The sequence below is a fragment of the Sorex fumeus genome, unplaced genomic scaffold (genome assembly GCF_029834395.1).
Source record: "Sorex fumeus unplaced genomic scaffold, SorFum_2.1 ptg000014l, whole genome shotgun sequence".
NCBI classification, from domain to species: domain Eukaryota; kingdom Metazoa; phylum Chordata; class Mammalia; order Eulipotyphla; family Soricidae; genus Sorex; species Sorex fumeus.
This window is the reverse complement of record NW_026606071.1, coordinates 35,058,881-35,082,628: the sequence shown is the minus strand read 5'-3', so window position 1 is coordinate 35,082,628 and position 23,748 is coordinate 35,058,881. Positions and strand designations below refer to the sequence as shown.

Below are 23,748 nucleotides of genomic sequence, written 5' to 3'. Positions count from 1 at the left end.
TCCTCCCCTTTCCCTCTGGTTTCCCAAATGCAGGTGAGTCCAGTCTAGACTCTGCCTAACATCATCCTGTACCATGTTAATGTAACGTGATTTGGCAGGCATTAATTATTTACTCATTTGTGTCAACATTTTATTAGTAGCTTTCTCCCCCACTAGCTGAAAGCACCAACTCATCTCTTATTTCTCCTTTTCTTAGCACCTAATCTCATAGTATGTGAGTAATACATTTTTGTTAATTGAACTCTTAAAGGTGGTTAAGCCAATGATTCTCAACAAAGAGTGATCCATCCCAAGGCAGTTTGGGAACATTTTGTTTGTCATAGTTATGAATACTCCAGCAGCATCTAATTAAAGGCAGGCCAGGCATGTTGTCAGACTTCATATGCCAAATATACAGGACAATTTTCCCAAAAACAGAGCTGAGATTGAGACATCTTGATTTAGATTTAAAAAAATTAGAAATATTTGTTATATTAAATTTAATTTCCTACTGTCAAGTCTATATAGAAAGGATATGTTCTCTCCAAATGCTGTGAGATTCATTTAAACATATGTGCAGAATACACACTTAACACACATTACACTTCCTACATGAAGAAAAGACATTTTAGTGATTTTCTATCTTCCCCAGATGCTCAACATAGAGCTGAAATTTAGTCAATAATACTTCTCATTTAACATTAAAAAGACTTTAAAACTAAAGGTAGCTTTTAAGTACATTTAAGGTATTAGCTTACTTTACATAGCTGACGAAGTGCAACAAGTCTAGTGAGGTCACAGTGGAGCCACACCCACCTTCTGAGGAGCCACACCCCTAATAAGTCATAATGGTTTAAGGACTTAAATACCCAGGTCCGGCCTCCCATCCTGGTAAAGCTCCCCATTTCAGCAGCAATTACAATGTCGACCAGCCGCAAATTAAAGAGCCATGGCATGAGAAAGGGCAAGAACAGAACTCCTCACAAGGGCGTCAAGAGAGGGAGCAGCAAGAGGAAGTACCGAAAGGGAAGCATGAAGAGCAGAAAACGGTGCGACGATGGTGAGTGAGCAGGGGGTAGACCAGTAGTCATACTGAGAAATTGTTGTTTAGAAGCCCTTCCTCCTTTTAGTCAACTTTCCTAGCACTCTAAAAGGAAATTTCAAGGAAACTACTTAACATTTTTTAAATTAAACTCATTTAAACAAGCATAATGTTTACAGATATGATATCTCTGTTGCTAACTACTTTTTTTTCCCCCACAGCCAATCGCAACTACCGTTCCCATGTATAACCTAGCCAAGAAGGCTCTACCCACCCTGGTGTACTTCAAACAGCACCAGGAAGAGAAGTAAGAGAACAGAAGAAGAGACTGCCAAAGATACCTGAAGCTAGATCAAACCCAAAGAGCAGCTTATGTGGGCAAAACCACGACGAAATGAGGAATGTATGTTGGCTGTTTCTCCCTAACATCTCAATAAAATTTAGAAAACTAAAAGTATGTTTTATATTTTAGTTTTAAAAAGATTAAAACAAGTTTTTAAGCTGCTGGGGAAGAATTAGAAAATTTTAAAATTTGACTCAGAAAATTTCAGGAATTTAGTTCATAACTGCCAGTGTGTCTCAACTTTGGTTATATATTTGTTTTGATCTCCCTCTTCAATAAGAAAAATGTAAAAGAGATAAAACATGAAAAATAAAAATTACAAATTGTGTTCTAAAACTAGGGGCAAGGGGTAAATTTTAATAATTTGGTACATAACTGCCAGTGTGTCAATCCTGGTAATATACTCGTTTGTGTCTCCATCTCCAATAAGGAAAAAGTGAAGGAGATAAAACATGAAAACTAAAAAATTACAAATTGTGTACCAAAGCATTAGTTTTGGCAAGGGGCTTAGAACATAGTGAACATAGAAATACAAATCACGTGAGGCAGATGAGTAAAAGATCAGTGGCTTAGGTAGAAGGGACACTCAAGAGGTACTCCTAAATTGTGAGTGTGACTAGTATTTGTAGACCATTAGAGGTGGGAAGACATTTGGGGAGAGGAAACTAAACTTTTTCTAGGAGATGAACAAAACTGGAAGCAGTTGCCTGGGAGATTCAAGTCAGGTAGGTATCACTTTGATGTCATAAATGGACCTTGGTCAAGTGTGTCTGAAAAAAGTAATAACCTCAGTATTGGAGGGACTTTATTGATCATGGGCAGGGAATAACTATCCTTAGCTACAGTCCTCATTTTAACTTGACCTTCCAATGTCCCCTGGCAGGGAAATGGCATCTCCTCTCAGCACCCACCCACACAGAAGGGAATATTTTTTAATGAATGCTTCCTGTTGCCTCAGAGGCACAACCAGGGTGGCATGGGGTGGAACGGGGACTCCCGTTCTTTAAACTAAGACACCCACAGAAACAAGCCACCCACTGGGGGACACACCAGGGAAGGATATAAGTAGGAAGGAATGAGTACAGCATGAGAATTAGACATGAAGTTTGACAGTTGGGGGTGTGATAAACAGGATCAGGTGGTGGATCTCTGAATGAAATTCAAATTTACACATACTTGAATGAGGTAACTGAATGAGGCCCATGAATATAACTATACCCGGATTGGGGTGTCCCTGTGAAACTTTGGATCATATTCAAGTGAAGTCACTGTAAAGGGTAAGAGATACCTAGGTTATTTCTTTTGTTGAAGTGAATAAAACCTTGTCCTGTCTCCTAAAACTCCAAAGCTGTATGCCTGATGCTAAAGGAAGATTTGGAGAAGGAATGAAACCTCCCCTCCAGTGCCAGATACGCTTCAAACTCATCTTTCAGTCAAACTTGTGTTTAAATCTATTTTATTTCCCCAGTAGTTTCAAATTTTCTTTTGCGAAACAACTTCATTACAGTTTTTGTTTGGGGTTTGTGTGTGTGTGTGTGTGTGTGTGTGTGTGTGTGTGTCTTTGGTTCACACCTGGAGATACTTAAAATTTACTCCTGGTTCTACACTCTTGGCGGTGCTCTGGAATTACTCTTGGCTGTGCTCTGGGGACCATATGGGATGCCAGGGATTGAACCCGGGACAAGACATGTGCAAAGCAAAGCCCTACCTGCTGTACTCTCACTCCCGCCCCCCTTATTACATATTTTACACATTATACCTCCTAATAGTTCTTTTGTTCTTCCCCCTTTTTCCTAACCAAATTCAAGTTATTTACAAATAGTGTTCCATTTTTGCTGAGAGCTCTGGTATGGAAATCCTTCATCCAAAATGGTTAGCTCTCCTGCGCCCTCTTGGGAGTTCTCTCTTCATGAAAGACCACAGAACTCCTTGGAACACAAAACCACTCTGAATATCAAGCATACTGTCATAGTTGGGTTCTCGAGAAGTAAAGATGAAGATCCGCTTGAGCATTAGACATTCGCATAAGGGCACTACTTGTTGAAGGAAAGTAGAAAGGGATTGTCAGAGTGAGATGTTGATCCAAACCTTAGCATTAGGAAGTAAAGCTATAGTTTCCATGTAGGGCTGAAATAGGCCTTTCTTATCCCCACACATCAGGGCAGGTTATTCCAGAAACCATGCTGACGAGGTCCATGACAATTTGGGCAATGTATCTGTGTCTCACTTTCTGTTGCCCAAATTCTTCTCAGCATCTCTTTCCCTCCTCTGCCACATACACAGTTCACTTCCCTAACCCTCCTGCTGGGACAATGTGGCCTCAATGTGTCAAGTGTTCTTAATACTTTGCAGCCCCTTTGCACTGTGCTGACTTTGTTGCTTCTCCCCTGCCAACTTTCTGATCACCAATAAACCCAACGCCAACCTCTCTCAAAGGGAATGGTCAATCAGGGATGCACTAGAACAGCATGCTAAGTGAGAAATATATTTTTCTGCAGGAATTTATGACCCGTAAGTCAGCTTGTATCTGTTCAACTTTCAGAAAGGAAAGAAATCAAGGCTCAAACAGATGCTTTAACTGAAGAGACCAAAAGGTGAAATGTGTCCATCAGGGGCCCAGGAGAATCAAAAACTGATGCCGGGAGGGGGCAGGGGGAGGCAAGAGGGACAGTGAATGAACCTCTTAATAAAGACTAATGGGGAGGATCATATCCCCCAGACAGAACACCCCTACCATTCTTTATTTCAACTCTCCAATCTCCCGCTATTGTTCACATTGGCTTGTCCATCAGGAGATACAGAACCCAAAAATCAGTTCCTGGGCACATAAAAAAAAAAAAGTTGAAGGAAAACTTTGAAAAGCCAATGCTGAGATTTTGTTGTCTCAGATCAAAGTCCTCTTAGGGATGAAGTGGGACGAGGTCCCATGCTGAGTTACTTGAGGCTCTTGGACCCTCAGCTGCTTCAAAAGCTTTCTCCTGCATCTTTGCAAAAATTGTATGATTCTGGGATGGGGGGTGGGGGGAAGGGATATTATCCATGGTGGTGGAAAGTGGGCACTGATGGAGGGATGGGTATTTGATCATTGTATAATCGAAACCAAGCACAAAAAATTGTAAATCTACAACTGTACTTCATGGTGTTTCACTAATAAAAAGAAAAAAAAAAGTATGATTCCCCCAGATAAAAAGTACAGATTCGATGTTATAGTTCAACAATCCACCTAATTAATCATTAGGAGGGCATGTGGTCAACAGCTGAGGTCCTCGGGGTAGCCAGACCTTTGCTTGCTGAGTGTGGACTTCACCCTCTTAGGTCCTTGGAAGGAAGGCAAGTACCCGGAAAACTCTGTTTTGCCTTCAGAACATTTTCCAGGCTCACACACTGGAAGTTTTCCAACACCGATGTTGACTTAGTCCCTGCCCTCCAGGAACCTTCATTCTGTCTCCTGCTGACAGCCTCTGGTAGGTCCCGTGGGCTTCCACAATGGAAAAGAGCATAGGGCTCTCTTTCACCATGGGGCCCTAACTTGGGAAGACTTAAAGGCCTCACGCTCTGTGCGTTTTTTCTTTGTCAACTCAGGGAACTTTGTTCCACGCTCAGTTTTCCCTGGAACGCCATGTTCTGAAGTCATCGCTTACTTGGCCTTTTTGGAAAAAAAAAAAAATTAAGTTTTTTAAGATGTTGGCCATCAGCCCTTCTGGGTCACCTTGACCCTCTTTGTGAGCTGTCTTGGCTTACTGGGCGTCTGCTGTCCTGGCCGCAGGGTCTGCCGGGTGTGGTTCTGAAGGATACAGATGGAGGTGGAGAGGGCCCAGAGGTACCCTGGAGAGAGCACGGCCCACTCCCACCACTTGTTCTGGGTCTCACCGACATGGTCCTGGGGGAGATGAGCCATGTCTATGTAGCTGTGGGCGGTCATGGTCAAAGCTGCTGTGAGGAAAAAGCCCAGAAATGGCAGCTGGGAGGAACTTCTCTGTGTGCTCTTTAGGGAGGTGGAGGGGTTTGGTTGTCAATTACCCAAAAGTTCCTGTCCTTCGAGACAAGGAGAGAACATCAGCTACAAGCTTGACCTGGATTTCTGGTTCTGCTGGCCAGCCAGGCACTGCTCAGCCCATTCTAGCAAAATAAATCGAATGGGAGTAGAGTCTTATTTTGGACCTCTGGGAGAGCCATGTCTGATGCTCCAGAGTGTGGGAATTTGAGTGGGGCAGTGGGGAGTGAGTTTTGCTTTGAGGAAGACTCTCACACCGCTAGAACATCCGTCCCAGCATGTGCTATCACCCTGATCCCAGTTCTGCCAGCCATTCCTGCCACCTTAGCTCAGTGTCTCCCATGAGAAGTGCCAATGACATAGCTATCCCACACCATACAGCATCAAGGAAAAGGTCCAGAACCCAGTCCCTGTGTCTGGATTCCATCGGCGCCAACGCCTCTACTCAGTGAGTCTGTTCACATCCCTCAGATCCAGTTTATCACAAGATTTTATGTGAGGCCTTTCAGGCTGTGGGTCATCTCATCTCCTAGTGGCCCACCCATCAGTATGGTGACCAAACCCAACTGGAGCATAGAGGCATCTCTGGGAAATCAGAAAGACATGCCAAACAGTACTCATTCCATGACCTTACATCAGGTTTCCAGCTTCTGTTAACTTCTTTCTAGTTGTAAAACTGTAGCCCTAGCTAGTGTCCACTTTCAGAGAGCATTTAGAAGAATATGGAATGTTGCCAATTATATCAAACACATACTCTGAGTAACTGGACTTCTCTCTGCACCCCTTTAATATATTATTGAACCTGTCTCACCCTGACTCATGCCTTTCCTTTGTCTCAAGAAACCACATCACCCAATTCCAGCCCCTCAGTTTTAGACAGACCTCCCCAACAGTGCCTGACTGGCTCTGAAGAGAGTTCCAGATGTCCATTTGCAACCCAGACTCTATTTCTCCTGACCGTTCTCTAGACCAGATCCTTGGGCTCAGAGACACCTACCTCTCTATGTATCCTATTTTGCTCTGCATATGATTAATGCAAGGGTTGCGAGAATGGTCTTCTCTCTTTAATCATAATGAAAAACCATACGGGGGTGGGGGTGAGGGTGGTGGGAGTCAGACCATGTATGAGGGAGAGAGAAAAGGATCACATCAAGACTCACAGTCATTGTTTCTTGGGAAACAAATCAATAAATTCACCTCTTAAATAAGTTGCAAGGACCCCCATCTCAGTCTAAATTCCAGCAAGGAGGACCTGGGACAAATGAATAAACTCACTGATCAGGACTATTTATTTTTTCCATGGGTAACTGGCAAGCATCCCCATAATTAATTAGCTGTGAAGTCCTCAGGTGTAACACACAGAGGCTTAAAAAGACCTAAAGAACTTGATGTTTATAGTGCACGAGCCTCATCCTAAAAGCACCTGGGAATGAAAACTTCTGGGAGAGGAAATAGTAGAAACTGGAACTTGCTTCATGAACTTCCTATTTCCCTGAGGAGAAATGGGTCATCGGACACACAATGTCATTTCAGTTCAAATTTGTTAAAATTACAAAAACCATAAGTTCCCACACAGACCCTTTTGTGTGGAGTTAACATGTTCTCCCCATGTTTGTATGAATTTTATCTGGGTATTTGGGGTTCCTCCCACACCGCAAAGATGAACAAGTGAAGTTCATGGGTGTCTCCATGGGGCCAGTGTGAATGTATCTGTAGTGGTCTGCAATGGAAGGGGCAACCTGTTCTGGATTGGTACCCACCTCATGCCCTCAGTTACCCACACAGGCTCACAGTGTATTCCATGACATTGAAATGGATTGAGTAGCTTGGAAACCAAATGAGAAAGGGGTACATATGATATTTTTGGGTCCCTAAAGTTGAGTGATACTTTGCAACCAACCAGAAATATTGTATAGAAACTAATTCTTGCATATGTCAATTAGCCTATTACCTACTTTTTGGTTTTGCACTTAGAGTCACAGTTTCATATGTACACAGGTGTGTATATGTATATATATGTATATGTACACTTTTATTAAGAGATGAAGAGAAGTGACATCTGCACTTCTTTGTTCATTACAGCACTGTTTACAATAGCCAGACTCTGGGAAAAACCTGAGTGCCCAAGAATAGATGACTGGTTAAAGAAACTTTGGTACATCTATACCAAATGGAGTACTATGTAGCTGTTAGAAAAGATGAAGTCATGAAATTTACATACAAGTGGTACTACATGGAAAGTATCATGCTCAGTGAAATGAGTCAGAAAGAGAGGGACAGACATAGAAAGATTGCATTTATCTGGGGAACATAAAGTAACAAAATAGGAGACTGACACCCAAGAATAGCCAAGATAAGTACCAGGAGGTTCACTCCATGGCTTGGAGGCCAGCCACACATACTGGGGGAAAAAGCAGCTCAGATAGAGAAGGGAGCACCAAATAAAGGGTGTTAGGAGGATCCTCCCAGGATGGGAGAAGCATGCTGAAAGTAGACTATAAACCGAACATGATTGCCACTCCATGCCTCTTTTGCAAACCACAGCACCCAAAAGGAGAGAGAAAACAAAAGGGAATGCCCTGCCACAGAGGCAGCGTGGGAGGGGGAATGGGGGATGGGAGGGATCCTGGGATCCATGATGGTAGAAAATGGGCACTGGTGGAGGGATGGGTACTCGATCATTGTATAATTGAAACCCAAGCACAAAAATTTGTATGCCTACAACTGTACCTCATGGTGTTTCACTAATAAAAAAATTTTTTTAAAAAAGAGACGAAGAGATTGCTAATAGACAGAGCATGTGTTTTTCATGCAAGAAGCCCAGGTTTGACCCCTGGCTTTGCACAGTTCCCCAAGCTTTCCCTTAAGCAACCCCCAAGCACAGAGCTGGGAAAAGTAAAGAGCAAAGAGCAGGGCTTCTCACAGCTTTGACCAGAAAGGCGACATCTGACTCTGCCCAGTAATCCTGTTCCTCCTCCTCTTTTCTCAAATACTGAGTCACATCACAGCTCAGTTACCACTCAAAGTGTACGACCATTAGCATTTAGTTGAGTGTGGAGATGTTATCAACTGAAAGGAAGAGAAAAAGCTCAGAAACAGGAGGAAAAGCTGGACGACTGGGCTACCCCTAGGTCAAGCAGGAAGAAGCCAGGGACCCAAGGGTGCTCTATCCACAGGGAGATGATCCACTTGTCCATGCTTAACCACTTCTCCGAGACTGTAGAATCCCAGAAGAATTGGACAGATGGCCCTGGTTGTGCTTCAGGGAGTCAGGATTGGCCCTGAAAGGGAAACAGAGACTCATTACAGGAAAAGGGAAGGTGTGAAGTAGCCCATCAGCCATAAAGAAGCCTCCTGCAGAAATAGGGAGTGGGCAATAGTATGAAGGAAACAGCTTAGCTTTTCTGCACACACACACACACACACACACACACACACACACACACACACACACACCAGCACTTACTTGCTTCTCTGACTGCCCTTGGAACATTTCCTTTCTCCTGTGAATCTTCTACCTGAACATAAAAGCACCTACTTTGAACCTACACCATCCACCTTACTACCTAAGATCAAAGCCAACTTCATTCTCTGCCTCATTTTTCCCCACTGTGGGGGTCTCTTGACCACTTTGAAACTCAACAACTCCCTATCTTCTCTTCCACTTTCAGCCCTTTCCTTAATATCTGCCTGTTTAGCCAGCTGTCACCCTCAATCTTACCCAGCCTCTAGTGAATACACTCACACACAAATATGTCTTCATTTAATCCTCGTGGTCTACTCATGTGTAGGCTTGAGCTTCTTTCTTCTATTTCCCTGAACATCCTCATCCCTGAGGCACCTGAGTTGTTATGCCCCTGGATGACTCAAACCAAAGTTGTCCACCCTTATAGCTGAAATTTTAGTTCAGGTTTCTGCTCCGAATGAATGACCCTGAAGTTGATGGTTTTCTACACAAAGAACATGCGAAAACAAAGAGGAATTCACAATTTTGCTGTATCAGGAATTCCTATGCCACACATGTGAGGGGAGAGTGGAATATTGGAATCTAGCACTATAATCTACTCCAGTCTCTACCAGCTATCCCCCCCTTTCTTTCTCTCTCTCTCTCTCTCTCTCTCTCTCTCTCTCTCTCTCTCTCTCTCTCTCTCTCTCTCTAACATACACACACACTCAATGCATACATAAAGGCACAGAGTATCACTATATCACTGTCATCCCATTGATCATCGAATTACTCTAGCAGGCGCCAGTAATGTTTCTATTCCTCACAGCCCTGAGATTTTAGCAGCCTCTTCTTACACGTCTTTTCCCAATGATTGGAGGCTCTTTCAGGGTCAGGGGAATGAGATCTGCTGTCGTTACTGTATTTGGCATATCGAATATGCCACTGGGAGCTTGCCAGTCTCTGCCCATGCGGGCGGGATACTCTCGGTAGTTTGCCAGTCTCTCCAAGAGGCATAAATGTGTAGAAAGTGTCTTATAATGTGTCCAGAAAGCAGCCTGGAGCATGGCAGTGTTTGGGCAATGGAGGTTGGCTGCTGAGACTGGGTCTCTTGGGGTAGGGAGGACTCTCACCCGCCCCACAGCCTGGCGCGGTGTCCCAAGGCACAGAATAGAGAAGGGAAATTCAAGTTGGCCTCAATCAGCCTCAAATTCTGTTATTTTGGAAACATTTGCAACTGAGAATTCAATAGTAATTCTTATAAAGCACTGAGGCCAGACCCCCTCCTAAAGGCTTTATACATGTTAACTGCACCTCCACCACAATCCTATGCATTAGCTACTATTATGAGCTCTGTTTTAGAGATCACAAATGGAGGCACAGAAAGATAAATTTGCCCAACAGCATATGGTTGACGTGTGGCAAGCCAGGATCAGCACCAGCGAGTCTATGCTTCAGAAATCTGTCTGCTTAACCATTAAGCTGTGATCTTGGCTTTTCAGGAGAAAGAATGGAGGCCTTGAAATTAAAAAAAAGACACAGTGACTTATTTACTGAGACAGGCAGGCCCAGACCTATTCTCTGATATGCCCCCCACTTTTGCTTTGCCCCATCCTCTCTCAAACCAGACCACATTCATGTCCAAGATAAAGGGGCATTTTGCTAGTCGACTAGAACATTTGGGTGGGTTGGGAGGCGGAAAGGAACAGGAGCACACAATTTCATCTCTTCACTTGGTCCACTGGTAGGGAAGTTTCAAAACTCAAACAACAAATTATCACAACAACAAAAAAAGCAAAGCCTTTGACTGCAAACAATGTTGGGCTCAACCCAAGTTTGAAGCACCTCCGAGGACATTAAACCAGTTGCCTGATTTCTTTGAGCCGATGTCTCCTCTATCATAAAGCTGAGTAAGAACATCCACTTCTAGAGTCACCATGGGTTCAAATGGGGATCCCCAGGCCAAATCACACACACACCATACCTGGAGATCTTGAATAATTTCTGAATTTCAATTCCTGCCCCAACCACCCCTGGCCTCCTCTTCAGCTAGAATCAAGCAGAACCCTTGGAGATTTCAACCACAGTGTCTATCCTGGGGACCATCAGTGTAGAGGGCCTGAGAGGCCAGAGACCGCCCCTCCACCCACCGAGGAGCAGACTACCCCCCCAAACCCCTAAGGGTGGCGCACAGCAAGTCAGGCAAAGCCTTTCCACCACAAGATGCGCCCACGACCCCACTCTGTTGCTCGAAAGAAAGACGAGGATTGTGAGCTCTGCTGTGAGTCACAGAAGGCCTTTGTGTCTCCCTGGAGAGGGGAGTGTGGGGCCTGGGTCAGGGGGAGTAAAGCTGTGGAGGGGGACTGGGGGAATGCAGAGGAGGGGCGACCTGGCAGCCTGGGTTTCATCTAAGAAAGGCTGGCCTGGTGCCCAGCCTGGGGTGTTGCAAAGCCCTGTGCAGGCGCCCAGTGAGGTGGGAACAGGTGTGGACAAAGAGCAAAGACTTAGGAAGAGAGAGATTTCTTTTAACTTGCAGTTTAACTCATTCACCTTCATTTTGAAAGCTCCTGGCCTGAGTTTCTTCCACTGCAAGAATCTTGAAATAGTCCTAGACCCTTTGAGGCTCTTGTCCTTCTCATTTTCCTGATTTCCCTGCCCATGGCACACCCTGTACCTTAACCCTGTCTAGCAGATGGAAAATAAATGTGAGTGTGTAGGGACGGGGGTGCGGCGGGGGGAGGGACTGACTCTCAAGGTTCCCCATCAGGGGAGTGCCTTCTTCTAGGTCCACTTGACTCATCATATTTTAATTACAAGACTCTGAGGAGCTCCAGGGGAGCCTCCCCTTAAGACCAAGAATGTCTTTGTTCCTTACTATCACTCTAGCATGCCTCATGTAGTTTAAAACACAGTTCCCAGAACCATTTCTAATCACCCCAGCCAGAAGTTAAATGGGCTTTATCACCTCTCAGTCTCTGGCTTCTTGTTTGCCCTTGGAGAAGTTCCCATTACATACAGAAATATCACAGCTACTGAGGTAGGGATTTGTGCCCCTAAGGGACCATAATTTCTGTGAAGGCAGGCCAGCCATCTGCATGCTCTCTGCTGGGCCTTTTCAAGGAGGGATGATAGCGTTCCTACCAATCTCTGGAGACTATGGACTAACTTCTCTGTACCCAGAACTAAGTGCAAGCTTCCTGACACCAGTCAAACAACAGCCAGTGTATTTATGCTATTGCCAGCCCCTCGGTTGTAAGGGGGTGGTCCCTGATACATACTGTGTCCTCCAAGTTCTATGCCCCAGGTTGAACAGAGCAGCAACATCAAAGAGGTAGGGATTCCCCATGGGTATAAGAAGGTCCTCAAATGTGAAACTATTATGTTGAGCCCTTCAAGATTTTCCTCAAGGGTTCCCAATTTTTCTCCCACGATAGCACCTAAATATTTTTTTTGTTGGTTTAGTTTGGTTTGGTTGGTTTGGTTTGATTTGGGGCTTATACCTGGGAGTGCTCAGGGTTTACTCCTGGCTCTTTGCTCAAGGATCACTACAGGCAAGATTCAGGAGACCATTCTGAGGATTGAACCGCATGCAAGATAAGCCCTCTACTCACTGCATTATCACTCAGCCCAACATCTATATTCTAAATATATGATTTTTAGTCAATGAGAAGAGGGAAATGCTCCTTTAACACAAATGGTAGTTGGGTCCTGACAATGCCATGTGGACTGATAGCTTATACCTTTATATCTCCCTGTGTTTCATCCCCTAGGACAATGCCTGGCACATAATACTCAACAAATGTGTTGGATGGATGCAGGGGAGAGGATGCTGGTGCTGTGACCACAAATCACTTTCTTCAGGAAGAGGAGGAAGGGAAAAAGAAAAGCATAAATTAGAAGGGACTTGAGCTCTTCTAGACTTACCTCTTTTGTTGTACAAGAGAATGAAGGCTACAAGGTGTGGCACAACGGATGGGGGCAGAGAGTTAGATTTAGAAGACCTAGATGGCCCTGGTTCTACAAAAAAAAACAGAGAAAAACACAGCAGGTTTCAGAGAAAACCCTTCTTGGCATCTCTCCCTGTTATCAGCTCAGTCAGACCCACTTTTTCATTTTTTATCCTTTCCTTTCCTTTTTCTCATTACTGCTGCAAATGACCAGGTAGACCATAACTGGTTGTGGTGCTCTCCATGGCTCACACACTTTCAGTTGTGGCGCTTTCACACAATTTGGTTTCAGTGCTCACCAGAGACCTCAGCCTAGGTTTCAGCACTCACAGTGAGTGGCACACTTATTCATGGTGTCAGGGGCCATAAAAAGCAGAGCTGATAGGATGGCCCACAACATAAAGGGCAATGTTGGAAATTGAACTCGCAGCTTCATGCCTATAGTAAGTACGCTGAGCTACACAGAGCTTGCAATTCCACTTTTACTCTGACGACACACTTGTATCTTCTTTAACGTCATTTACACATTCATGATTCTATTCCTCCATAGGGCTGGAGCGATAGCACAGTGGTAGGGCGTTTGCCTTGTGCGCAGCCAGCCTGACAGAGCTGGGTTCGATTCCTCCATCTTTCGGCAAGTAACCGAGAGTATCTCGCCTGCACGGTAGAGCCTGGTAAGCTACCCGTGACATATTTAATATGCCAAACACAGTAACAATAAGTCTCAAAATGGAGACGTTACTGGGCCCGCTTGAGTAAATCGATGAACAACGGGAGGACAGTGACAGTGACAGTGATTCCTCCATAATTTTCTGATTGTAAGCTTCATGACACTAAATGTCATAGTTTTAGTTGTTTTTTTTATCCACTCACTGATAGTCATTTGCACATTCATGATTCTATTCTTCCATAATTTTCTGATTGCAAACTCCATGACACTAAATGTCATAGTTTTAGTTTGTTTGCTTTTTTAAACCCACTCACTGATAGTAGTAGCCCTTACCTTTACCTGAATCATAAAATATTTCAGGATTTCATTTTATTTATGTCTATGGGCTGGAGTGATAGCACAGCGGGTAGGGCGTTCGCCTTACAAGCGGCCAGCATGGCCGACCTGAGTTCGATTCCTCCGCCCCTCTCGGAGAGCCCTGCAAGCTACCGAGAGTATTGGATATGCCAGACACAGTAACAACAAAGTCTCCAATGGAGACGTTACTGGGCCCGCTCGAGCAAATCGACGATCAACGGGAGGGCCTTTACCTTTACCTTACCTTACCTATGTATGGAATTCCACCATCATCACCACCCCGCTACTGCCTTACCATCATCCTTGGTGGCATTTATGGTGCTTCAATGCCTGGGTTTTGCTCACACCTCTGGCTATAGTTCTTGCACATAGTGTTTGAGCTGTCATGCTCATCAGGTTAGCCCATCGGGTTGGGGTACTTGGTAACCAGCCTCACTGAGGTTTTATAGTTCTTTGGTTGTAGTGCTTTTTTCGGGGGAAGGGGGTCACGCACAGAGATGCACAGGGGTTACTCCTTTACTCCTGGCTCATGCATTTAGGAATTATTCCTGGCAGTGCTTGGGGGACCCTATGGGATGCTGGGAATCGAACCTGGGTCGGCGCGTGCAAGGCAAACACCCTACCTGCTGCATTATCATTCCAGCCCCGGTTGTAGTGCTTTTACATATGAGTTCTCCAGGTCAACTGGTGTGGCCAGAAACTTCTGGTGACTCTGGGAATGACTCAGATAGAAGGGTAGCCAGGCTCAAATAGCAAAACCACTAGGATTGTGCTCCACATGGATGACACTGGGGTTTGAACTCGTGGCCATGTGCTTCCATGGCAGGGGCTCCAAGCTGCTCCTCTGTTACTCCAGAATTATTTGTTAAGTATATAAATTTATTAATCACATATTTTTTCAGTTTAATGACAATATCTAATGAAGGTTAGAGTAACTCTTCTTACAAATTGAGCCACTTGTAACTGCATAGTAGTATTTGAGAAAGCTGATCAGAACTGGAGCATTCTCTTCTTCAACGTATAAATGTGAAAACACTTTATCAGAGAAATAACTGTATTCTCATGATCAATGTAGCATTATTCGCAGTATCTAGAAACAACCTAAAGATTCATCAATGAATAATTAAATGTAGAAGATATGGTTTATATAGACAATATAATACTACTTAGCTATATATATTTTTTAAAAATTGCAACAACATGAATGAGTCTAGAGAGAATTGAGCTAAGCCAAACAAGTCTGATGGAAAAGGACAAACACCATATGATTTCACTCATGTGGAAGAAAAATACAAATGAACAAACAAAATCAAATTCATTATAATAACAAAATAGTGGTTACTAGAATGAAATGGGGGAAAGAGGTGGTAAGTCAGGAAAAAGTGTTAATTGTGTGAGGAAGGACAGAATCTAAATTTTGGATAGTGAAAATCATTGATAACTTGACATCCCATTATTCATCAATTCATTTGAGTGGGAGCCAGCAATATCTCCATTCATTCCTGTCACATGCTAATGTAGCCCAATGGCAAGGAACACAAAGAGCCTCAAATCAATCATTCAGGCTCTTGACGAAGAAGTCTGACCATCTCATAGGTGGGAGGCCACATGATCTTTTGATGTCCCATGGAATCCAGTCGGTAATGGCTCTAGTCCAGCTCCAGTGGTCATCTCCATATCTCATTACATGTCCAGCCCATCTGATTTTCGACACCTTGGAAAATGAGACAGCGTCTCTGATTCTTGACCATCGATGAAGGTCAGTACTTCGGATTCTTTCTCTCATTTGAGTGAAGCATGATACTCCAAGCATAGCTCTTTCGACTCCTCTTTGGGAGACCCGAATAGTGTTCTCATCTTGTTTGCGTAGGGTCCAGTTCTCTGAGGCGTATGTTAATGCAGGAAGAACACTGGAATTGAAGAGATGTGCCCAGAGCCGGAGGTTCTTCATCCTCTTAGCTATTTCTCCAATGTTCTTGAAGGCATTCCAAGCCGCTCTTTCTCCTATGCAACTCAGGTGCCATGTCATTCGTCATGTTGATTTCTCAACGTAGGTCCACATAACTGTTGCATTCGGAGATGTTCATCCCATTGAGAGTGAATGGAACGTCAGGAACAAAACAATTTCTCATAAGCATTGTCTTTGTTAGATTCAGCTGTAGTCCGACCCTTCCACACTCACAGTCAAAGACAGCTAGCATTTGTGCCACTTGGCTGATGTTTGGTGTTATAAGAATGACGTCATCAGCAAAGCGCAGGTGGTGTAGTTGCCGACCGTCTATCTTCACTCCCCTCCCATTCCTTCCCATTCCAGTCATCACATGATGTTCTCAAGGGTAGCACTGACGAGTTTCAGTGAAATAGTATCACCCTGCCAAACCCCTCTCTTGACATCAATGATCACCTCCCTGTAGAATGGTGAGATCCTGGTAGTGAATCCACAATACAGCTCACGGAGGATCCTGATGTATTGAGTTTGAACGCCCTGTTGGCTAGGGCCTCAATAACCGCTTCAGTCTCAACAGAATCAAAGGCCTTTTTTAAATCAATGAGCGTTAGACAGAGTGACATCTTGAATTCCTGAGAAACCTCAATGAGCTTGGTTATTGTATGGATATGGTTGATCTTGCTAAATCCTTTCTGGAAACTTGCTTGCTCACATGGTTGTTCTTCATCTAGTGTTCTACTAATCCTATTCAGGATGACTCGAGTGAACAGCTTACAGAAAGCAGGCAGATCGGGCGATAGTTGCCAATGTCGTGGATGTCTCCCTTCTTGTACAGTAGTACAGTCCTGCTGGTTTTCCATTGGGATGGAACCTTGCATTCAGACAGGTAGCATGTGAAAAGCCAAGCCAGTGTATTGATAAGTACTGAAGCAGGTTCTTCAGGTGTTCGGGTCTGACCTTGTCTGGGCCAGGTGCTGTTCAATTCTTTACCGATGAAATGGCATATCAGATTTCAGAAGGGAGAACTTTGGGTATGACATATCCATCCTGCGGAATTTAGTATGTGGGCAGGTGGACATGGCTATCAAAGAGATCCGAGTATAAGTCATGGATAATCTTCTCCAATGCCCACTGGAAGATGTGATAGATTCATTAGGACATGCAGTCATCTTTGTCTTGTAGTTGGCAAAGGATAGGCGAACATAATACAGAAAATAATAGATTTTAAATTACTAAGCTGGGACTGGTGGAGAAAAGTTGACACTGATGGTGGGATTGGGGATGGAACACCGTCTGTCTAAACCCCTATTATGGATGACTTTGTAAATCAGGTGCTTGAATAAAACAAAATTTGGAAAAAAATTATTAAGCTACATACCTGAAGTCTATGGAATATTACAAACCAATCTTACTTTAATATTTTTGTAAAAAATCCTTTAATAACTGTTAAAGGTTCCTATCTGGAGCGATAGTACAGCAGGTAGGGTGTTAGCCTTGCACGTGGCCAACCCAAGTTCAATCCCTGACACCCCATATGGTACCCCAAGCACTGTCAGAAGTAATTGCAGAGCCAGGAGTAACCCCTGACCATCACTGAGTGTGACCCCAAAAGAAGACCCCCCAAAAAGAAGGTTCCAATCTGATATAGAGAGCTTGTGGGGCTCAGAAAAACGGATGACTATTAAAGAAAGATTAAGAGTTGTTTGCCTTAGGAAAGGATGGGGCATAGGAGGGATTGAACTACACTCATCCTTAGACTGAGTTGAGATGAGACAGCTAAGGCCACAACTCATTCCAGGATGTAGGGTCGGGAAGACAGGAATGTAGAAGACTTTGTGAGTAAAACTGACTGTCAGCATCCACCCAGGTGGCTACAAGGCAGGAGAGGAAGTGCATAAACCCTCTCCGGGGAAGTCTTGTATCTTGAACACAATGTCATACTCCAGGCAGTGTGAAACTTTAGCCTAACAGTCTGTTCTGATTTGGATTAAGTTGTCCCCGGCTGTACTCCTGTAACTCTCCTCCAATACCTAGCCAGCACTTAGACTTTGAGCTCTACTCAGAACAGTGAGAGCAGTATCAGGAGATTAACTTATCATCAAGAAAGGTTTTAAGTTGACAACATGAGTGAGACACCAGGCCCTTGTTTCTAATGTGAGGAAGAAAATGAGGACATACCAAACAAGACTGCAACAAGCCATGAAGGAACCCATAAAGCATAGGGAAAGCAAGAAGTGGAGGGGAACACTGGCTATTTCTGGGCTATCCAGATTAAAAACTCAAGCACCAAGATTTTTGAAGCTTCGACACACAGAAATTTAAACAATGAAAGATTGGAACTTGGTCTATTAAAAATGGAAATAGGGAAAGTCATAGGCTCAGAAACTTTCCTTCTAGTCATGTATTACAGAGAAATCTTTATATCTCTCCAAAAGGGGTCAGTAACAGTCACAGCAGCACTTCAAGTAAACAAGAGTCTTTTACATAGAGTAACTCAACTATCAAAACTTAGCCTGTTGTGAAGTCTAATGTGGACATTCATAACGCATCCTAGGTGAAGAGTACAAAAAGTCAATTGCATGACTACCATGCCATATTCTATACAATTCTTTTAAAGTAGTATATATTAATGGGAACATAGAAATACATATGCACACACCCCCATATATGTGTGTGTATATATATATACATATATATAAAGCTCTCCAAAGTTTATTACTCTGTGTGTAAGAGAGAGAGAGAGAGAGAGAGAGAAAGAAAGAGACTGAGGTAGCAAGTAACAAGACAATACATCAGTGACATTTGGAAGGGGAAAAAACTTTATATATAAAATTTGCATGTATATATGTAGCATTGTAGCACTGTAGCACTGTCCTCCCATTGTTCATCAATTTGCTAGAGTGGGCACCAGTAACATCTCCATCGTGAGACTCGTTGTTACTCTTCTTGGCATATTGGATACTTCATGAGGAGCTTGCCAGGCTTTGCCACGCAGGCGGGAAACTCTTGGTATCTTACTGGGCTCTTCGAGAGGGGCGAGGAATCGAACCCTGGTCAGCCACGTGCAAGGCAAATGCCCTACCCACTATGCTATCGCTCCAGCCTAATATATAACACACACATATGCACACATATATACAAACTCTCATACAAACACATGCATTAATTGCAAACTTTTTTTTTTGCACTGAACTGATCACAGTGATCACCTCTAAGAAGAATGAAATTAAGTGGTGAACAAAGAAGACTTTTGACTTATCTATATTGTTTGAAATTTATTTCACAGTACTTCTGTAATTAACTTTTTTTTTAATTTCTTCAAGCTGCAAGTAATTTCCATCTGGCATGAAATGGAAACATCAACAGTCCTTTAGTATAGAGAGTCTCTTTGTTCTGAGGAAATTGCCCGAATGAGGGTTTTAATGATATAAATGGAAAGTAAAGACTGGCTTCTGATCTTGAGATGTGGTTGCCAGGAGGAAAGTTCTAGGGGGGGTTGGGAGGGAGGGGGATAAATATTCCCTGTGTTAACATGTTTGCATTTTGGAGCCGAATCCCAAGGACCAGGAAGGTTGTACCAAAAGGTTTTTAAGGACATGGGTCTAAGTTGAGAAAGAAATAAGGCCCAGAGGAATGGTGGACGTTTCCACCTTTCCTACTGTAAACTCTGATCTGAGAGCCTGTGGTTAGAAGTTTGAGAACAAGGAACTTAGAGTAGTTTTATAAGACCTTTTATGAGACTCTGGCTTTTATGAGACTTTGCCCTTTAGTGGCCAGGTGACCAAATAAAACCCCACATCACAAGGTGCTCTTCCCCTCTTTCCTGTGTACAAACACCCACTGACCAAAGATAGATGACTATTGGAAATGGCATCGTTTTATTGTATTTCTCAATAGGTGATTATTTATATGCAGCAAGGCTCTGTAACTTTCCCACTTATTTTCTATTTGGCTACCATACTGATCTCACAGGTTTGTTCTAATAGGTTTTAATTTATTTGATGTTTTTAGATATGCCATCTATTTTAAGCCGAATTCTGAACGCCCCAATATTCTTATGCTGAAGCCCCCATATTTCAGAATGTGTGTGTGTTTGGAGGTAGTGCTGTCTTTTTTTTTTTTTTTTTTTTTTTTTTTTCCCTTTATTTTATTTTATTTTTTTTAAAGTTGTAGATTTACAATTTTTTGTGCTTTGGTTTCAATTATACAATGATCAGATACCCATCCCTCCACCAGTGCCCATTTTCCACCACCATGGATAATATCCCTCCCACCCCCATCCCCCCATCCCCCCGTCTCTGTGGCAGGGCAATCCCCTGTGTTCTCTCTCTCCTTTTGGGTGTTGTGGTCTGCAAAAGAGGCATTGAGTGGCAAACATGTTCAGTCCATAGTCTACTTTCGACATGCATCTCCCCTCCTGGGAGGATCCTCCAAACATCCTTTATTTGGTGCTCCCTTCTCTATCTGAATAGCCCTTTCCTCTAGGATACCCGGCTGGCCTCTAAGTTATGGAGTAATCCTCCTGGTGCTGATCTCAGCTATTCTTGGGTATTAATCTCATACTTTGTTACTTTATATCCCCCAGATGAATGCAATCTTTCTATGTCTATCCCTCTCTTTCTGACTCATTTCGCTTAGCATGATACTTTCCATATTGTACCACTTGTATGTAAATTTCATGACTTCATCTTTTCTAAGAGCTACATAGTACTCCATTGTGTAGATGTACCAAAGTTTCTTTAACCAGTCATCTGTTCTTGGGCATTCAGGTTTCTTCCAGTTTCTGGCTATTGTAAAGAGGGCTGCAATGAACAAACAAGTGCAGATGTCACTTCGACTATACATTTTTGCCTCTCTGGGATATATTCCCAGGAGTGGTATTGCTGGGTCAAATGGGAGCTCAATTTCTAATTTTTTGAGAATCGTCCATATGGTTTTCCAGAAGGGCTGAACCAGTCGACATTCCCACCAACAGTGAAGGAGTGTCCCTTTCTCGCCACATCCACGCCAGCATCGGTTGCTTTTGTTCTTTTGAATTTGGGCCAGTCTCTGAGGTGTGAGATGGTATCTCATTGTGGTTTTGATCTGCATCTCCCTGATGATTAATGATGTAGAGCATTTTCTCATGTGCTTTTTTGCCATTCGGATTTCTTCTTTGAGACAGTTTCTGTTCATTTCATTGCCCCATTTTTGGATGGGGTTGGATGTTTTCTTCTTGTGGAGTTTAACCAGTATTTTGTATATCCTGGATATCAACCCCTTGTCAGATGTGTATTCGGTGAATATCCTTTCCCATTCTGTAGACTGTCTTTGTATTTTGGTCACTGTTTCTTTGGAGGTGCAGAAGCTTCTTAGTTTAAGATAGTCCCATTTATCTATCTCTGTTTTCACTTGCTCGGCCAGTGGCGTGGCATTTTTGAAGATACCATTAGCTTCAATGTCATGGAGGGTTTTGCCAACTTTATCTTCAATGTACCTTATGGTTTCTGGTCTGATGTTGAGGTCTTTAATCCATTTTGATCTTACTTTTGTACATGGTGTTAGGCAGAGTTCTGAGCCTATTTTTTTGCATGTAGCCGTCCAGTGATGCCAACACAATTTATTAAAGAGGCTTTCCTTACTCCACTTCACATTACTTGCACCTTTATCAAAGATTAGATGAGCATATGATTGAGGAGAGATGTCAGTGTATTCAACCCTGTTCCATTGGTCTGCAGTTCTGCCTTTGTTCCAGTACCATGCTGTTTTAATTATTACTGCTTTGTAGTACAGTTTGAAGTTCGGGAGGTTGATTCCTCCCATTTTCTTTTTCCCAAGAATTGCTTTAGCTATTCGTGGGGGCTTATTGTTCCATATAAATTTCAAGAGTGTTTGCTCCATTTCTTTGAAGAATGTCATGGGTATCCTTATAGGGATTGCATTGAATTTATACAATGCTTTCGGTAGTATTGCCATTTTGACAATGTTAAGTCTCCCGACCCATGAGCAGGGGATATCTTTCCATTTCCTCATGTCCTCTTTTATTTCCTGAAGTAGCGTTTTGTAGTTTTCTTTGTACAGGTCCTTTACTTCCTTAGTTAAGCTGATTCCTAGGTACTTGATTTTCTGGGGCACAATTGTGAATGGGATTGTTTTTTTCATGTTGCTTTCTTCTCTCTCACTGTTTGCGTATAGGAAAGCCATGGACTTTTGGGTATTGATTTTATAACCTGCAACTTTACTATACGAGTCTATTGTTTCTAAGAGTTTTTTGGTGGAAGATATTGGGTTCTCTAAGTAGAGTATCATATCATCTGCGAATAGTGAGAGCTTGATTTCTTCCTTTCCTACCTGAATGCCCTTAATATCTTTTTCCTGCCTAATCGCTATTGCAAGTACTTCCAGTACTATATTGAACAGCAGTGGAGAGAGTGGGCATCCCTGTCTCGTCCCTGATCTTAGAGGGAAGGCTCTCAGTTTTTCCCCATTGAGGATGATGCTTGCTGTAGGCTTGTGGTAGATGGCTTTAATTATGTTGAGGAAGGTCCCCTCTATACCCATTTTGGCTAGGGTTTTCATCATAAAGGGGTGCTGGATCTTATCAAATGCTTTCTCTGCATCTATTGATATGATCATATGCTTTTTATCTTTTCTTTTGTTGATATGGTGGATTATGTTGATTGATTTCCGAATGTTGAACCATCCTTGCATCCCTGGGATGAATCCTACTTGGTCATGGTGTATGATCTTTTTGATGAGTAGTTGGATTCTATTTGCTAGTAGTTTGTTGAGGATCTTTGCATCTGTGTTCATCAGGGATATCGGCCTGTAATTCTCTTTCTTTGTGGTATCTCTGTCTGCTTTTGGTATCAGTGTGATATTTGCTTCGTAGAAACTGTTTGGAAGTGTTTTTGATATTTCAATTTCGTGGAAAAGCTTAAAGAGTATTGGGAGTAAGTCCTCTTTAAAGATTTGGAAGAATTCACTAGTGAATCCATCCGGGCCAGGACTTTTGTGCTTGGGGAGACTTTTTATTACCATTTCAATTTCCTTGATGGTGATAGGTCTGTTCAGGTATTCCAGGTCTTCTTGGTTCAGCCTTGGGAGTCTGTAGGAGTCTAGGAATTTATCCATTTCCTCGAGGTTTTGATGTTCCGTGGCATAAAGCTTCTCAAAGTACTCCCTGAGGATCCTCTGAATTTCTGTGGTTTCTGTTGTAATGACCCCCTTTTCATTTCTGATTCGGTTTATTAGGGTTTTCTCTCTCCCTTTCTTTGTGAGTTTTGCTAGAGGCTTATCGATCTTGTTAATTTTCTCAAAGAACCAGCTCTTGGTTTCATTGATCTTTCGGATTGTTTTTTGGGTTTCCATCTCGTTGATCTCTGCTCTGAGTTTTATTATTTCCTTTCTCCTGTTCGGGTTGTGCTCCTTTTTTTGGTCCTTCTCCAAGCTCTTAAGCTGTGACGTTAGGTTACTTATGTGTGCTCGCTCCTCCTTCCTGAGGAATGCTTGTAGAGCTATAAACTTTCCTCTTAACACAGCCTTTGCTGTGTCCCATAAGTTTTGGTAACTCGTGTTCTCATTTTCATTCGTTTCTAGGAATCTTTTGATTTCCTCTTTGATTTCCTGCCTAATCCACTCGTTGTTCAATAGTGCACTGTTTAATTTCCAGGTGTTTGATTTAGTTTTCTGTTTTTGTGTGTGATTTACTTCTAATTTCAGCGCATTATGGTCTGAGAAGATTGTTGATACAATCTCTACCTTCTTAATTTTATGGAGGCATGTTTTGTGGCTCAGCATGTGGTCTATCTTGGAGAATGTTCCATGTACGCTTGAGAAGAATGTGTATTCAGCTTTTTGTGGATGAAGTGTCCTGTATATATCTACTAAGTCCCTTTCTTCCATTGTTTCCCTCAACTGAAGTATGTCCTTGCTAAGCTTGAGTCTGGTTGATCTATCAAGAGGTGACAAAGCAGTGTTGAAGTCTCCCACTAGTATTGTGTTGCTATTGATGTCTTTTTCCAAATCTATGAGTAGTTGTTTT

The 23,748-nt window shown here is 42.9% G+C and overlaps 1 protein-coding gene across 1 annotated transcript; it reads left to right on the top strand.

The window, feature by feature from the left end:
* Positions 1-900: 900 nt before the first annotated feature.
* TNP1 (transition protein 1) lies at positions 901-1,271 on the top strand. The gene is made up of 2 exons (XM_056111946.1): positions 901-1,039; positions 1,243-1,271. The coding sequence occupies exons 1-2, from the start codon at positions 901-903 to the stop codon at positions 1,269-1,271; spliced, it is 168 nt and encodes a 55-aa protein (XP_055967921.1).
* The last annotated feature ends 22,477 nt before the right edge of the window (positions 1,272-23,748 follow it).